The sequence below is a fragment of the Trachinotus anak genome, unplaced genomic scaffold (genome assembly GCF_046630095.1).
Source record: "Trachinotus anak isolate AG129_WGS33_773 ecotype Australia unplaced genomic scaffold, CSIRO_AGI_Tana_v1 ptg000018l, whole genome shotgun sequence".
NCBI classification, from domain to species: Eukaryota; Metazoa; Chordata; class Actinopteri; order Carangiformes; family Carangidae; genus Trachinotus; species Trachinotus anak.
Window position 1 is genome coordinate 7,241,939 of NW_027273869.1, and position 17,984 is coordinate 7,259,922.

At 42.9% G+C, this 17,984-nt stretch overlaps 1 protein-coding gene across 1 annotated transcript; it reads left to right on the forward strand.

Annotated features, from left to right (window-relative positions):
- The first annotated feature begins 38 nt into the window (after positions 1 to 38).
- Positions 39 to 17,405, forward strand: abcd2 (ATP-binding cassette, sub-family D (ALD), member 2). Its single transcript, XM_071501929.1, has 10 exons — positions 39 to 1,126; positions 1,942 to 2,122; positions 2,713 to 2,834; positions 7,354 to 7,516; positions 8,255 to 8,349; positions 9,946 to 10,091; positions 11,366 to 11,511; positions 12,309 to 12,393; positions 12,693 to 12,818; positions 12,971 to 17,405. Exons 1-10 carry the CDS (start codon positions 197 to 199, stop codon positions 13,173 to 13,175), a joined length of 2,199 nt encoding a protein of 732 aa, XP_071358030.1. The 5' UTR covers positions 39 to 196; the 3' UTR covers positions 13,176 to 17,405.
- The last annotated feature ends 579 nt before the right edge of the window (positions 17,406 to 17,984 follow it).

Genomic DNA, 17,984 nt, shown 5'->3' on the forward strand with positions numbered 1-17,984 from the left:
CGGAAGTACGGTAGGCGCAGTCGCTGGCTTGACGCTGGTACTAAAAGGAGCAGGATGTAGCGGTACATGTATCGGGCTCGCCTCACATCAATCCAGCCATCAGAAGTCCTTCTCTCTTTTAATGTCGACGCCGGGAGTCTGCTCTGGGGGATGGGTGTTGTAAGTGTCGTCAGCAGGGTCCACTAACGTTTGAAAGATGTCCAACATCCTCGATGCGGCGTCCAAAGTGAAATGGGACCGCGCGGCTGCGGCGAAGCGAGCCGTGTTTCTTGCGGCTGCTGCCTACGGGGTCAAAACACTGTACCCCATCATCTGCAATCAGCTCCGGAAAAACAGAGACCCCAGGGTTAATCGCCGGGTCTCGAAGGCGGAGAATGGATCCACTTGTTCGGGCGCTTTGGATCAGAAGAAGGCATCCCCGGGGGTAAACGCTGAATTTTTCAAGCAGATCCTCGAACTTGGTAAAATCCTCTTCCCCAAGCTCGTATCCAAAGAGCTCGGGTTGCTCTCCTTGCACTCGGTGGCGCTGATATCCAGGACGTTTCTGTCTATATACGTGGCGAGCCTGGACGGCAAGATTGTCAAAACGATCGTGGAGAAGAAACCCAAGAGCTTCATCATCCAGCTGATCAAATGGCTCCTCATCGCCATCCCTGCCACGTTTGTCAACAGCGCCATCCGGTACCTGGAGTGCAAGCTGGCTCTGGCCTTCCGCACCCGCCTGGTGGACCACGCGTACCGGACCTACTTCACCGACCAGACCTACTACAAAGTCAGCAACATGGACGGGAGGCTCGCCAACCCGGACCAGTCCCTCACCGAGGACGTGATGATGTTTTCCCAGTCGGTGGCTCACCTCTATTCTAACCTCACCAAGCCTATTCTGGATGTGATGCTGACCTCCTACACGCTGATTCAGACTGCCAGGTCCAGGGGGGCCAACGCCACCGGCCCGACCCTGCTGGCCGGGCTGGTGGTCTTTGCCACGGCGAAGGTCCTGCGTGCCTGCTCGCCCAGGTTTGGTAAGCTGGTGGCCGAGGAGGCGCACAGGAAGGGCTACCTGCGCTATGTGCACTCCAGGATCATTGCAAATGCTGAGGAAATTGCTTTCTACAGGGGGCACAAGGTACGCAGGGCAGATGATGAAATATGTGGAATATAGAGGCTGTTTTAATTGTGGATGGTATGCATTAAAAGTCATGATTGGGTAGTAATTACTATGCTTCTCAGTCAACATAACATTTAGTCAGTGTGCATAGATGGGTTAAATCATGACCTGATTAACCTGACTGGTTCCTCCATGTTCCCTTTAAGTCCACTGCACACAGCTTCACTATGTTTTGCACAGAGACTCAGAAATCAGCCACTGCTCCTGTACTGAAACACTACCTGGCCCAGGTGTCCTCTGTGTCAATAAGTGTGTGCTGCTATGACGAAACACAAGCCTATGTAGGAAAAGGTATCATGTGAGCGCAGTATAAACAAAAAATAAAGGGGTAGGAAATTGATTTTGGCATAGTGTCCCTCTATGGGACAGGACTCCCAGTTGCGAGATATAACAGAACGCAGTTGATATTGTTCTGCAGTGGTATCAGCTACCTAAAAGGAAGTCACACAGTAAACTCTTGGGACTCCTAGAGTCCCGCCTTAACTGTATTAGACCAAGTTAACACTCAGTTGACCCTCTGTTTCCTCTATAACTGCATTTCTACAGGTAAAATGTTGTTTTACTGAAGGCAACATGACACATTTAAGTTCATCTGGATTAACCACAACCAGTAAAAAAGTTAATATAACGTTATAACATGTGCATATAAGTGTAATCACATTATTGCACACACAACAGGCCCGTTGGCGATGACGGTGCACATCCTGCACAATGCACAAAAAGCCCACGAAGTCCGTGTTCTGCTGTGCACTGTAACACACTGTCCGTTGCAGGTGGAGATGCGTCAGCTGCAGAAGTGCTACCGGGCCCTGGCGGACCAGATGAACCTGATCCTGTCCAAGCGTCTCTGGTACATCATGATCGAGCAGTTCCTCATGAAGTACGTGTGGAGCAGCAGCGGGCTCGTCATGGTGGCCGTGCCGATCATCACAGCCACCGGCTTCGCTGACAACGGTGAGGAGGTCACGGGCGGGGGGGGGGGGGGCTCAAAACATTGTCCTCTAAGGATGAAATCCAGGCTGGGTTACAAGCACGCTCTTTATTTTATCACCAAATCACAACAAAAGCCGAAGCCTAACTGGAAAACATGCAAAATCTAACATATCTCTTGACAGTTCCTTGTGTGTGGAGGTGTAAGCGCAGTTCACAGATCACGCGAGGGTCATTAGCATCTCCAAACCAACAGATACTGCTTCCTCCTCGAGCAAGAGCGGATTAGCACGTGTGAAACAGTAACTGCCTCTCACACCTCCCTGATGACTTTTCAGTAGCATCAGAAATAAAGCTATAACCGAGTCCCTCTGTCTGCTGTACTGCTGTTCCAGTGTCACTGCTGCTATTTAAAGAACTTATTTCCATGATATTGTAATGCTCACGACACAAGTGTGGGAATGTGGTGCCAACTGGCTCGCGTGACTTTCAGTTACAGTGAACCACAGCTAATGTTCTTCTGCGTTGGGTAAAGATGTTTGTAGTTTTGCAGTTACCTCGATTCACCTGTCTCACCCTCTCCCCTGTCTTTTGTCACTCTGTCCGTCCTCTAGAAACAGCAGATGGTCAGACGCAGGTGTTGGTGAGTGAGAGGACGGAGGCTTTCACCACCGCCCGTAACCTCCTGGCCTCAGGAGCCGATGCCATCGAGAGGATCATGTCCTCCTACAAAGAGGTGAGGACACCGGAGGGGTTCAGTATATGTCTGTCTGAAAAGAATCCATCCATCCATCCATCAATCTGTGCTGGAGAGGCTTTCCTTTCCTTATTTTCTATTGGAAGTTTAGAATGACAGAAAAAAGAGAGAAGGAAAGAATAAACGACCTCTGTTTTTACAGGAAATACCAAAACAAAAGTCATTAAAAGATAAAATATAGTCAGTGCAAATACACTTGATAATACATATAGGCTGTAAAACAAGCTATAAACTGCCCATAGCAGTCGTAGTCATTCACAAAAGCCATGAGTTACTTTTGAATGATCTCGCCGCCATCTTTGAATGTGTTAATTAATCGACAGAAGAATTAAATGTGCAACCATTTCACTGGTGAAATAATTGTCATTGTCAAGCAGAAATGTCAAACACACATTCATTCCAGTTTCTTTCATGTGAGCCTTTGCTGCTGCTCTCAGTTTATACCTTTGTAAACTGAAAATCTTTGAGTAATGGAGTGTTGTTCAGAAAAAAAAACACTGCATTTGAAGGCCTCACCTGGGCTTTGGGAAATTGCAGATGATTTTCTGACATATTCTTTAATTTATGCCTGTGTGCTAACACACTATTCAGGATAAGACGAAGCAGGATTTTTTTTTTAAATTGACACATTTTTGCAGCTTTTTATGTTGTGGGGGAAATGTCCAGGGCCCTGCCAGACATGGAAAAAAGTGAAAATAGTTTGTGGATCAGTGCTCCAGTTTTCTGATGAAGGGTTAAACAAGGCCACGGAGAAGAGCTAAGTTTCTACCATAACAACACATAAGTAATTTGATGTGTTATTTCTAAAGAAAAAAAAAAGTGATTCGTCAGTCGAGTTTCAGATATTCACACGAGGGACAGAGGAATAAGCATGGGCGTTTGGGTCATTTCATTGGCCAGCGTTTACATGGACAAGTGGTCGAACAGATGGGTGGGTGGGATGGATGAATGCGGAGACAGAATGATTGACAGACACGTACTGTACGTCCTCCTTCCATTCTTCCCCCATGTGAAACTCACCATGTGTGCGCAGGAATGTGTCTGAGTCCAGACCGAAAAAAGCAAAGAAAGAAGCCAGTGAATGAAAGGCCTTGTTCACCGAGGGCCAAATCCCTGATCTCTCGTTGCATTTTAATCCAAAAAAAAATAGCAAGACCCATTCATGCATTCTCTCTCTCAGGCTGCATTTTGAGGTCCATAAGAGGATTTGGCTGCAGCACATTTGTGGTGAAGCTGTGTTGCAGTGCAGCTGGTTTGTACTTGTCTGCTTTTGATCATATGCCCACCCTGTGTTTCGGTATGTGTGTGTGTTTTTTTTTTTTTTTTTCAAGCTATCCTGTAATTCTCTTTTGCAAAGTATGTAGCACTTGAGCAAAGGTCAGGTGAACTTGCACAGCATGTCTGTCTGCGTCTCACTCGTCTGTGTCAGTTTTAGCGGCCTGCACTTGTGGTGAAGGGGAGGAATTGAAACTCTTTAAAAGTTGTCTGCTTCCTTTACTGTGAGTCACCTCTTCTCAAAACCTTCCCATTGTATCACTTTACTCTCACCAGTGCCGAACCTACAAACACGCAGAAGGCCTGAACTTCACTGCTGTGAAATTTTAGAAAACATGTCCCCAAGCAAGTTGTTTTATTGAAATAAGATGCAAATATCTGAGTCATCTCATTGCAACTATCTGGTGCAAAACACTGCCCTGGCAGACGCGAGTTTTAGCCTGCGCGCAGCTCCGTTCTGAGTGTGTGTTGAGTACAGCGAAGGAGCAGCAAGCCCCTGCATGCAAGGCAGGCCAAGGGATGTGAGAGTGTGTGTGTAGTTTAACAGGCAGCAGAGATGGAGTGCATTCCTGAGGCAGTGTGTCCTGCTCGCTCTCTGCCTATTTTGATATGACAGTGTACAGGGTGTGTATTTCTTTGTTTGTGTGTGTGTGTGTGTGTGTGTGGGTGGGTGGTCAGATGGTCCTATGACATGTCGCAGCTCATGGTAGTTTGTTACTCATCTTGCAGATTCAGCTGTATTTTTTTTTTTTGCTTTTGTTCAACAAAGGCCCGTTCTGTCTCCATCTTTCTGTTAGCTTTTTTTTTCTTTTCTTTTTTACAGCTTTAAAAATAGTCCATGACCGTTTACTAAAAAATGTGATCTAAGTGTTGGATCAGATTGGTCCTCTGTTATGTGTTAGACCACATCAGATCGGATTCATTTGAATAGAATTGAACACAGGAATCTTTAAAAGGCATCAATTCCTCAAGATTGAATCCAGTGCTTTTCATGTCACTGTAGGTCAGCCAGCAGTGAATCTTGGTGTTGTGTGTGTTTGTGTGTGTGTGTGTGTGTCCAGAGCTCCTTCTCTCACGGCTTAGCCTGGCTGTGAATAATCCTCCATCTGTTGATCTGAACCCGCACTTCTGCATCTCTTCCTCACTTTCTCGTTCCCTCTATTTGTCTAAAAACACCAAAATGCTGTATTTTCCATATTGTTTAGTCATTATTTTCAGCCTGATAACATATTTTTTTGGCAAGTGGTGTAAATATCTGCCCACTGTAGTGACCACTTAAAGGAGCTATATGTAAGTTTTGCTGTCGCTACGTAGCTAGCGTCAGCATTAAGAGCCGTGTGCTTACTTAGTCTAGAAGAAACAGTGTGAGTTCAACATCAAAAAAAGTTCCTTAACTCATCAACAGCTGTTTCCAGAGGTGGAAAGCATCACCGTTGTTAACTCTTGTCTCTATCACATCTTTACCTCTACTGAAGTTAGCATGCTAACTCTTTAGGTCATCTACAGTATTGATTGACTAATGATTTCAGCGCTATACTCAGTTCTGTTTTCAACAGCCGTGAAAGCGGAGTAACAAAGGGACATGTCTATTCATATTCTAAATTAATTTTAATTTCAGACTAATGACTCTGCTGTAATAAACTGTTGTTTATTGATTATTTGTAATAGCCTTTTATTTATTCTATTGACCTTTTATTTATCAGTCATCCCCATCCTTGCCTCTTTACACACATTTCATATCATTTGCTGTTTGCTTTCCTCCGTCTTTGATTCTGTCCCATCTCTGTAGACCCACATGGTGTCCGTGAATTCCCAGAACTGGTGTTTGTTGTTTAATACAATCAAGCTGTGTCAACAGCCTGTATTGTCTCGCTGCAGGGTGCAGCACCAAAACCAAAGCAAGTGGGTGATTTTTTTCTCATGTTATTTTTGTTTCTTCCTTATGAGTTTCATTATATTTTAATGCAGAACACCCTCCAGTTGCTTGTAAAGATATTAGTTTTGCTACTTTTCCCTTTTCACCGCAATGCATTTTGTGTTTATCCTCATATTCTTTTTGCTGTTAAAATGATTACAATTGCTCTCATAAATCTTCTAAACTTAATTAAAACACTCTGCATCAGTGTTTTATATAATTTTGCCACTTTTTAATAAACATTTTCCCCAGAAGCCATTACACATTGTGTACAGCAGTTTTTCACATCTGTGTGTGTACACTCTACACACAGTAAACAAACTCAGAAGAGCAAACAATTCAGTTACGTAAAGTAAATAAAGAAATACAGGTCTGACAACAAATCCACAAGCTATCTAAGTTACTTACAAATATTTGTCTGCATCCATGACTGCATTTGTATATGGATACATTTGTAATTACTATTCATCATTTTATTTTGCTCCGCTTTCGTCACTGGGTGTATAAGATACAAAAAATGAAAATAATAATAATTTCGAGGGCATGGAGACATATTGGACATTTTGTGGTTGTACTTATTCATTAATTAATTGCAATTAAAGTATGAAAAAAACCATTTCAACCATTAATCAGTTACTTTTAGCTGACTGTTTAAATAGTTTACTTTTAGCTAGCATGGCCAATTTCAGCCACTTATCCATTACTTTTTAACATTTTTTTATTACTTTTATCTAAGTATTTTCAAAATATATTCATTATCTTTAGCCTAGTTAACTATTTAGACTGTTTACTTTTAGCTAACGGCTTAAATGGTTTACTTTTAGCTAGCACATTAGCCATTTGTCCATTACTTTTAGCTATTTCAACAATTTTTTATTACTTTTATCTAACAATTTCACCTTATATCCATTACTTTTAGATTGACTGTTTAAACTGTTTACTTTTAGCAAGTGTTTAAACATTTATCCATTACTTTTCGCTAACTATTTGAACCACAGATCCATTTCCACCATTTGGCCCAGCCATTACAACTGGTCACACCGCTCGGCTTGCTTTCTAGCTAGTTTCCACACACTCTAAATCCGGGTGGCTTTTCAGGTGTTATGGCTGACTCAATATGTAGATTTTCAAATGAGCATTTCTCCACGTACTCCCAGTCACTGCTGTAACACAGTCTCACAGATACTTATCAGCACATGGCCATGACAGTGACCTATATCACAGTTTGTTGTTCTCTTGGGTCACGCCAATGTCCCTCTGACATTTATCGTAGTGTAACCTTTCACCCCTGTGTGTGTTTTGCGACAGGTCACAGAGTTGGCAGGCTACACTGCGCGTGTCCACAACATGTTCAGAGTGTTCGAGGACGTCCAGAGGGGTGTTTACAAGCGCTCCTCTCTATCAGCCACAACGGGAGCAGAGAAAAAGAGCAAGCCTGAGATGCACATAGATGGACCACTGGAGATAAAGGGTAGGTCTGTTCTGCTGTAGACACACTCACACACACACACACACACACACACACACCTCCTTGTGTATTAAAATAAACTGAAAGAGAGAAACAGGTAGTAGCCAGTCCCATCCTCTGCACGCTCCTGGCTACTGTTGCTATGTTGGGAAAACTTTTACCGCTGTTGCTGTTTGCAGTGAGGAACAAGCTAGAGGCTGTGTTCACTTTAATTATCCCGACTCAAGTCAAGCAGTAGTCAGTATTACATCCATGGTTTAATGTCAACCACTCCCCCCACTATTCTCTATAGATTTCATTGTCTGAAGAAAGGCTAGGTAAGGTTTAGTTAAAATACAGTTAGCATCTCATTGTATTGGTTTTCTAGGAATCACTCCTCTCTGCTCTGGGCTTTTATTGCGCACCGACCACAGGGTACAATTTCACATTTCATAAATATCCTTGCGTAAACATCATTTGACCCCAGAATGAATCTCCCGTGAGAGAGCACTGCTAAGCAAAGAGATAAGTGAAGTGGTAAAGAGGGATGCTTTTATTTTTAACCCCATAATTCCTGCTATGTAGGTATTATCCCATCCATATCCACGTTTATGCCTTGGCTGAGAGAGTCTAATCCTTTATTTCCACTCTAATACACAGTCACTCTATTTTTCTGACCCTTCTTCTCTCTCTCTCTCTCTCTCTCTCTCTCTCTCTCTCTCTCTCTCTCTCTCTCTCTCCCTCTCTCTCTCGTGTCTCCAGGTGAAGTGATAGATGTGGACAAAGGCATTGTGTGTGAAAACGTACCAATCATCACACCCAACGGGGACGTAGTAGTGTCTTGCTTGAATTTTGAGGTGAGACAGCTCAACTCTTCTTTTCTTTCTTTGCCGTAGTCTCGACTGAGACGTGAAAAAGCAACAGGATGCTCCTTTATTCTGACACCGAACTCCACTTTATATTACATACTGATATTGCACAGTCTCAAGAGTTTCAGCGTTTCTCTGAACCCTACTTCATCATCAGACCCCCTTGAGGATTTCGCTCACGGTGGCGCGCATTATCGTTTTAAGAGCAATCTTTTGTGGTCTCATTAGGAAAGAGATACATCCTTTGTGTGTCAGCATGTCACTACCCGCAGGCTGTTTTCTACTGCAGTGAGCGGAAAAGGATGTTGTGGTGTTTAAAATTACACAACATTGCTGAAATACAGTCACGTGTCAGTTGCCAAACAGTAAAGATGCTATATTAGGATACCGATACGCTTTCCTATACTAAGCACTGTGTGTAGTGCAATACACATTGAGCATTTTTATCCATGCTGCAGTCGGGGCATGTTCTGCTGATTTCCCTCTCAAACTTAGGGGAAGCTGATGATCATCCCATGACCCTGTAATTTATTGCTAATAATTTGACAAAAGCCTGGATTCTTCCAAGCTGGTGCTAAAGTTAATCTAAAACTGCACAAATCTACCTTTGCGCAAACTGCACCAAGCAGGGTTGAGGTCAATATACCTGAGTACGATGCTGCTAGATATCAGACAAATATGTTTACACTGTGCCACAGGTTTAAGACATTATACAAACATCATACATGAAAGGTTCAGGGACTCTTTATGTAGCATTTACATTAGAGACAGAGAGAGAGAGACAGTAACTGATCACTGAGGAATTAGCTAAAGCATCATAAATAATTTACTAATTTCACAATACAATTTCACAATGTTCTGACTACTTTTACCTCTTATAAATACTTATAAAACTATAATAAAAACATTTAAAGTAATGATACACGTAGGTTCGTGCAGTGATCGGTCACTTCATCCTCCTGTGGTAAGGAAGTTACCGTTTAGTTAATAATAATAAGTTGTTCCCACTTTTGCAAGGGGGTTGTTTCATACATCTCATTGTTAAATATTGTCTTTAACCTGTTTTGACATCTTTATTTTAATTCCATTTCAATGGTGCAGATAGATGTATTGAAGGAAATATGTGAGGCAGTTAAGATACGATGGTGTTCACTTTGATTTATTTTATTTTGGTGTGGTGATTCTTTCAGATTTTTTGTTTCAAAGCTACATTCAGAACATAATTATTTCTTTGCTGTATCTTTTTTGTTGCTTCTGTACTTTAGGAGACAGAAAGAGGAGCATACTGCGCTGCTGTCCTGTTATCCTGTTAGATGCTGAGGCATTTAGTGACACCTGGCTCCCAGCTGAGAGAACAAACACCTAGAATACAGTGTACCCTGATAAAAAGATCTCCGAGGGGACTTTTTGTTAACATTTCAGATCTCCTACGTTTACTGAAGTAGTCAGACGCTGCACATCAAAAGCTGCACACCCACTGATACTCCCCATCTCTCCACAGCTTTATATCCCAATGACTTATTTTAATGATACTGACGGCCGACTCCACTCAGGGAGGATTAATAAAGAGTCTCTTTATTTCAGGTAGAGGAGGGCATGCACCTATTGATCACGGGGCCGAACGGCTGTGGGAAAAGTTCTCTGTTCAGGATCCTCAGCGGCCTGTGGCCTGTTTACGGCGGCCGACTACACAAACCCTCTCCTCAACATATGTTCTACATCCCCCAGAGGTACACACACAAACACACACACTCTCACATATCTAATGCTCCAACATCTTACAGCAGTGAGATGCACCAAAACAACTGTAGGGTTTGATCATTGTATTGGTGAACGCTACCAGTAACTTAATCCATTGTAATAGGATCTTTGTGTGTGTGTGTGGTTGTGTAAGTGTTTCCACAAAGCAAAACCACAGCACAGTGAAACATTTACCACTCAGGCTTGAAAAATTTTCATCAATGATTTCATCATTATACCAGAGTGTATCTTGATTGACAGTTTTGCCAGTTGCATTGTCGTCATTTGACAGTAAATATCATCAGAGCACTGTCTTCATAAAGTGTGACTGGGCAGGGTAACAAAATCAGCCCCGTGTTCACACAGAATTACCCAAAGTTTAACTACTGAAGGCACCTGATATGTTATGGGCACTCAGACTGTAATATCTCATATTTATACTAAATATATCATTAACCCAGTGTTGCTTATAGGGCTTCGATCTACCGTTATTAAGACAATCATTATCAATAAATCTGCATATAATTTTCTCAATTAATTATTTTATTTTTGTCAGGAAAAAGTGAAAATTGCCTATCACAATTTCCCCCTAACCCAAGGTAACATATTTATTTTTATATCCAAAACCTAGAAGTACTCAGTTTATTATCATGTGTGACAAACGACAGCATCAGAGAGTCACGTTTGAGAAGGCGGGACCAGTGAAATTTTGACATGAAGTGATAATCAGAATACTTTCTGATTAATTTCTGTCAGCCAACTAATCAACTAAGTGTTTCAGCTCTAGTTGTTCTCGCAGCAAGGTCTATTTTTTGAAACAGCCCGTTCCCCGGGGATTTTTGTTTGGTTTTTACGAATTTCTAACAGTAAAGATGATCAGTCAATCCTCCAAAAATGCTACAGTAGAAGGCCTGTAGTCCTTAAACTGACCTGAGGTAAACACAAAGCTTCAAGCGTAATCTTACCCAGGGCTGCGGAGAGCTGCAGACTCAGCTGACTCCCTCCTGCAGAGCGGTAAATATTTTATACGTCGGATGAGACAGCCACCTGGCAGCTGTAACAGAATCCAATGCACTGTTTACAATAGAAACAGCAGAAGTGTGATGTGTGTCTTTTCCTTTTAGCATTTGTTCTGCCCCTTTGTACACTCACACCCTCTTTGTCAGCTCGTTCTTTAGCGTCAGGAGCACTTAATGAAACGAGGGGTCAACAAAGAAACACTCATGGTTAATGTCTGTGTGTGTGTCTGTGTGTGGTTCTCCAGGCCCTACATGTCCATGGGTTCACTGCGGGACCAGGTGATCTACCCAGACTCTGTGGAGGACATGGCCGCCAGAGGCATGTGTGACAAGGACCTGGATGCCATCTTGGACATAGTCAACCTCAACCATATAGTCACCAGAGAGGGAGGTAGGATAAGTAACAGAGACTGTTTACAAAGACATGAGCTGTGTTTATGAGTGAAAGACAAAAGAAAACTGCACAAAAGCTTAAGATAGCTCAGGTAACTTTTTTTTTTTTGACAACTCAAAACTAGAGAAGATCAGTTAGACAAACACAAAGACACAAAATAACCACCGCCAAACGAATCATTTAAAGTTTGCAAACTGTAACTGTGCAGCTTTTCTGGTGTTTTGTGATAAACAGACCAGGTTTTGCATGTGCACCAGCCAGAAGCTTGATCTTATGCACTCGGGTATTACTTGTGTTGCCTAAACTTGAATCTGTGGCTAATTGGCAACCACTCTTCTCTCATTGCCAAACAAACAGGCCTATTGTTGAAAACCAACTACTGTACAAAGCTCAGAGCTGCAACAGGGCTTAATGTATGAATGGCTGCACTGTGAAAATGTTGAGAAATCTCTTTCAGCACACACGCAGATGAGTTTCACGCATATGCTGCCGCAGATGTCGGCACAAATGCAATATGACCCAGCAGTTTTCATCTTTGAAAATGTCACACGGTGCAGGAGAAAGCAGTCTGAGCGCTACACACCAGACATCAGTCTTTCAGTGCTGCTCCTTTCTTTGTGATGGCTGTTGGTGAATAGGTCTGTGCACTTCCTCTCAGGTGCACTGAAAAGTTTTTTTGTCTCCCATCATGCTGTTCCAGATATCTCCATCCTGACATGGCTGTAACTGGAGAATATCACCATCTTTAGATAACATGCTCTCAAGGTAGTTTATCGTCTGCTCTCTGTGTGCAGGCTGGGATGCTGAGCTGGACTGGAAGGACGTGCTGTCGGGAGGCGAGAAGCAGAGGATGGGCATGGCTCGCATGTTTTACCACAAGTAAGGAGAAGCAGCTTCATTGTTGTTTTGCCATCATGCACTCAACATACGACAGACCGGGGGGGGGGGAACTGCCAGCTTCACCTCTGACATGAACAATAAGCCCTATTTTTACCCACGAATGGCAGTGTTGGTCGGCCCGCTGCTTGTGTTTTAGCATGTTAGTGTTTCATCTGGGGTCGCAGCTGGTTATTTTCGAACTTTTTGTGTATGCACTTGGTCTGACGACATCAGCAATCTCATTAGTTGCCGGCTGGGTGGGTAGCAATTATCAAAACCTTTCCCCATGTGTGCGTCAGGCCTAAATATGCCCTGCTGGATGAGTGCACCAGTGCTGTGAGCATTGACGTGGAGGGAAAGATTTTCCAGGCTGCCAAAGACGCCGGCATCTCCCTGCTCTCCATCACGCACCGGCCTTCCCTGTGGTGAGACACAGAAAATGTTCCAGTTTATTCAGTGAAGGATACATTTACCTGATTGTCTCCAGAAGTGTGTTAGAAAGGAAGTAACAGACCTAAGTTTTTTTTTTTTTCTTTTTTCAACTCTCTCACTTTAAATGCTGCCTCTTCACCTCCAGGAAGTACCACACCCACCTGCTGCAGTTCGACGGGGAGGGAGGCTGGCGCTTCGAGCAGCTGGACACGGCCACGCGCCTCACCCTCACCGAGGAGAAGCAGCGGCTGGAGGCCCAGCTGGCCGGCATCCCCGAGATGCAGCATCGCCTCAACGAGCTCTGCAAGATCCTGGGAGACGACTCTGTCCTCAAAACAGCCGAGGAGTGAGACAGAGAGAGAGAGAGAGAGAGAGAGAGATGGGGGAGGGAGGGAGGAGGGAAGAGGCCCAGAGGGGGGAAGAGACAAGGGGGAAAGAGCAGAGAAGAAGTGGGGGAGAGAGTGTGGGAGACGGAGAGGCACTGAAAGAAGAAGTCTGGAGGGGGTTTGTTAGTATTTTTTCGAGCTTGGTTTTTCTTTCTGCTTGTTTAGATTTTTTTTTTTAGATTTTTTTTTCTTCCATTAAAGCAGGAGAGCTTTTAATGCCAGCTAGTCTTTCAGACCCTCCTCTCTCCTCTCCCTCTTCTGTTAATCTTCCTTTGCCATGCCCCGCTCGGAGAAGAGGAGGGGGAGAATGAAGTGGATTCACAAGTGTTTCAGCCCCCCCCACCATGTGGCGCACATCGACTGCACACTCAGCTGTAGATCTTTAAATGTTTGGTTTTAGCACATTTTCTCAACTTCACGATCATTTTGCCGCAGTTTAAAGTGGCAGAAATCTAAATTAACCACCAGAGTGAATTTGTTAGTTTGTCTTATAGCACTTTACTCTGCTTTTCGAGGGCTGTTTCTGTTTGTTTGCTAGCTCACAGTGAAATAGCTGCATTTTAGCTGGAAAACTTTTAACATAGAGCCACTAAATGATGCCCAAAACAGTGTTCCACACCCAGTATACTGGGCTCTGCAGGATCCACATTTGTTTTTACCTCCATCATTTAGCAGCAGACTTTAGTTTTTACTGAACTTAACGTGACCTCTTTGTTTCGTAAGGTCAAAAGAGACTACTTTTTAAAAATGTCACAATATGCCTTTGCTTGCTTTGCATGTAATAGCCGTAGTTCAGTCCCTTTCCTTATACATCATCTTAGCCCTTGTTAGGTTATGGCAGACCCCTGAACCACTGACATAGGCTCAGTTGCAGACTTACACAAGGCTAGCAGAGAAAAAGAGCCAGAGGCCTATTATTAGAAGAATTAGTGACGCAGGTCTGACTCCAAAACTATAGATTTCTGGTTTATTGACCAAAAACAATGAGCTAAAGAGGCCCTCTTCAGATCAAAGGAAGAGGAGCAGGAGCAAGCTGGTAGTCTGGTCCGTGTGTGAACAGTCACACATTTAAAGTATACTGCACATGGGCCAACAGGTAGCCACTCAGACAATGTAACTGTCAGATACATGCACACACACTGGCCACTTGTCAAAAGCGCTCCTCCCCTGTGTGTTGACACAAAACACACTCGTGTGTCTGCTGCGAGCCAGATGCCTGCTGGGACCCTGCTTTGTCAGCAGTGCTGCTCCGGTTCAGATGCATGAAGGTACTGGGACTATGAGCTGATACACTATGTCAACGTGGTAATGACGTAAGAAATACTTGATTTCTTACCCCTCTGCAGTGGAGGCTGATTATCATGAAGTGCGTGTTTATACACACTTCAATATTCCAGAGTAAATCCAACACATTGTTATGTTCTAATATATGAGGCCTTATTGGGTAATACCTAATTTGCATATTTCATAACTGGGCTCATGTACAGAAGCAGAGAGCTTAGAGGTCAGACGTGTTTATAGATTGAAGACTTCTGGCTCAACGACACTTCAGCAGGTTGCTCGCCTCCTAACTAAAGGCTGCCCTGAGGTCCTGGTGGTTTTCCAGCTGCTGTCAAAGTTAGATTGTTTTTCCTCATTTAGCCTCCATGTTTGTTACCAGCAACTTATCTCAAGTTGTGATACTGTGAAATGAGTGATTCGTTACATTAACGTCATTTTTGTTATCATGAAAAACACTGTGGTGATTCTAGGCCGTGGAAGTGGCTGCTTATGTTTATAGGGTGTTTTTTTTTTTCTTCTTTGTGTGGTTCAGACCTGTGTACATGCTGGCCGTGTCCTGCGCAAAGAGGCTGAGGTACAGTGAACGAGGCTGACTCAGTTGAACGGGATAGGAGATCACGTGTTCCCCTGTGCCATTCATTTACAGTATAGCCTTCAGATTTCACCATAGACACATGAAGTTTTATGTGGTTTCATTCATCCTGGGCCTAAAGTTTACCAAGTGATATAAAATATCAGCACATTTTAACAACAAAAAAAAACAACCAGGGGCATTTAAATTGTCTTTTTTTATGCAGTGCGACACTAAAAATCTGACTGTTCACCTTTAACTGAATGTTTCCTCTGGAAAACTCACTGACGTGTTGGACCGCATTAGAAACCTGGCTATAGTGAGATCTGTATGTATTTGTATGAATGGTCCAGATGTTGCACAAACGGGGGGAACGCAGGACGTCTTCATCTTATTCTCACGCTGTACTGCAAACAGGACTTGAGTGTCTATTATATAATTAATAATAATATATAATATTAACATAATATAATAATATTAAGTCATCTCACTGGTTAATATGCCACTACTTTGTTAACTGTTTTGCATCCCGGCACCACCGCGCCGGTGTTGACATCTTGTCGAAGAGAATGGACAATCAGTCACATCATCAGCAGAACACAAACAAGTGCACTGCTATATTTCAAACCACACCATGGCTTGTTATTTTCATCCAAACAAATGGGTAAATGAGTGCTAATTTTAGGTAAGTAACTACACCTGCATTATTGAATTTGGTATGGAACTTACTATGTATGCTGTTTCATATGCATGTCAAAGTTTAATGACTCTCTCAGGCCTTTTTTCTTCAGCCTGAGCTCCGACTGCATCCAAGATGTCTACAAGTGCCACATCTTTCCTCCATTGAGATTTTAAACCTTTGAAACCTCCTCTTTTGGCTTTTAGTGGACAGTTCAAGAAAAAGGATTTTAGAGCATTTGAATGCAACCCTGGTCCGCTCAGGATGATGGCTGCCAGGTTACCGAAGGACAAACTTAGATTTTGTTCCCCCTAAATGTGACTGAAAAAGAAACATATTTAATGACTGAAATGTCACAGAGTTCCTTTCATATCTAAAAGGAGCGATAACTGGTATGCACTGTGATGGCCTTGTAATACAAAAGAATAATTGTGCTTTCATTTGGTACACAAGAGAGCATCATGGGCATTATTGTAGGTCTTTAAATGGCATGCCAAGCCTTTTTAGACAGCATTACACACAAGAGTTTCTCACCTGAAATACATCATCTTTCTGGGCTGTCAGTCGGACTCTGTTGACAGGAGGGCAGACGAGCCGCTGAATGACACAGAGTCCGCTCCGTGACACTGGAACATGAGGTCAGATAGTGCCTGGAACACACAGGCACGAACGATAGGCACTTTCATCTTGACAGGACGGGAGAAGAAATGATGAGGTGCCTTCGTCTTAGTCGAGCCAAAGAGTGGACTCCGGGCTTACTATACCCTGCACTTGCATTGGAAACAGTTATGTCAGGGTTATTTACTCTGGAAATAGTTATCCATGGGTGAAGTAGTTGGGGAATACTACTGCAATGTATCACTTAACATGGCACCCCATCACTTCTTATCCCCTTAGGTAACAAGTTAAGATATCTTACCAGTGAAATCAGGCCCACTGTGGCCTACTACAGTGTATGACCCTGCTTTATACAGTGATGACATCCTTACTAACAAAACGTTGACACTGAAACTCTCATCCTACCTTCCCTTTTGTAAGTAAGAGATTGAATGTATCTATCATGTATGACAAAGCAAACCCTGAGGTTACGAAGACAATGAATACACATGGTCTGGTCATACGAGTTTCTTTTACTGTTTGACTATTGAGAATTTTGTAATTGTGTTAATAGTGCATGTAATGTTATTTTATTAGAGCCACTCTGTGGTGTTTAAAGTGGGATTTGCTGTACACGTGGCGTGTGAAGTGGGATTATGGGAAAAGAAAATGCTCCTCGACAGTCAAATCAACACGTATGAAAGGTTGAGAGGTTTTCGAGGAATCACTTGGAACACAGAAACAACATGCAGTGATTCTCCCTCAAGACTAGGGGTTACCACAGTTTGCATTTAATACATAGTTACTTTAAAGAGAGCTCTCTTTGCAATCAAAACTCTGTTACACATAACGATTTTATATTTTGAACCCCTGTAATAGTAGCCCAGACCTCCTTTATTGAGATCTCATTGTGCATGTGTAGGAATCTGTAAACTGTAACCTTAGAATCAAGGGAGGTACATCGACATAAGGATCATCTGTTCAAAAATCATGTGCTAAGGTCACTTTACGTTGAAAGATGAAGATGTATTTTCGTGTAAATAAAACAATACATTGCAACCTTGAAGAGCAACTCATCTTATGTTCATTTCCTCTTAATGCACCATTAGTGTAGTAGTGTTAATCATAGATTTTTTTTTTTAATCCTGAGAAATCAATGTGGTGCCTTTATTAGCTTGGGTAAGTGGCTGATGTGTTCTTAGCAGCTCTTTTAATGTAAAAGAGGGTGTAGTAATTCTATTGACCTCCACTGGAGGCATCCTAGAGGTAAAGCAGACATAAAAATAAACCATGTCTCAGCAAGCTAAAGGCCATCCCATCACTTCGCTGTGGGATATTTAGGCTTATAATGTCAGGCCCAGTCCAAAAACACAACATCATTCAGACTCTAGACTTGAGCAAACTCAAGCTGGCTGATGCAGAGTGCAGAGGCACGCAGCTGCTGTTTGCCTGATGACCTCGATGACTGATACTGTACTATTTTTGTTGCACAAGACTGAGCAGATACTGTGTCCAAGTTCAGAAGCACGTACTGTCGATGTGCAGTTCACTTAAACTAGAAACACGCAGCAGATCAGGAACAGCCACAAGACAAGTCGAGACTGACTTGTCTTGTGTCCCCATTGTTAGTACAAAAGTGTGTTGA

What these genes read in the sequence shown, in the direction of transcription:
- abcd2 (XM_071501929.1), top strand. Translation starts at nt 197, where the DNA reads ATGTCCAACATCCTCGATGCGGCGTCCAAAGTGAAATGGGACCGCGCG. An exon ending in TCATGTCCTCCTACAAAGAG is followed by an intron (nt 2,835 to 7,353) that starts GTGAGGACACCG and finishes GTTTTGCGACAG; the next exon opens with GTCACAGAGTTGGCAGGCTA. An exon ending in TATAGTCACCAGAGAGGGAG is followed by an intron (nt 11,512 to 12,308) that starts GTAGGATAAGTA and finishes CTCTGTGTGCAG; the next exon opens with GCTGGGATGCTGAGCTGGAC.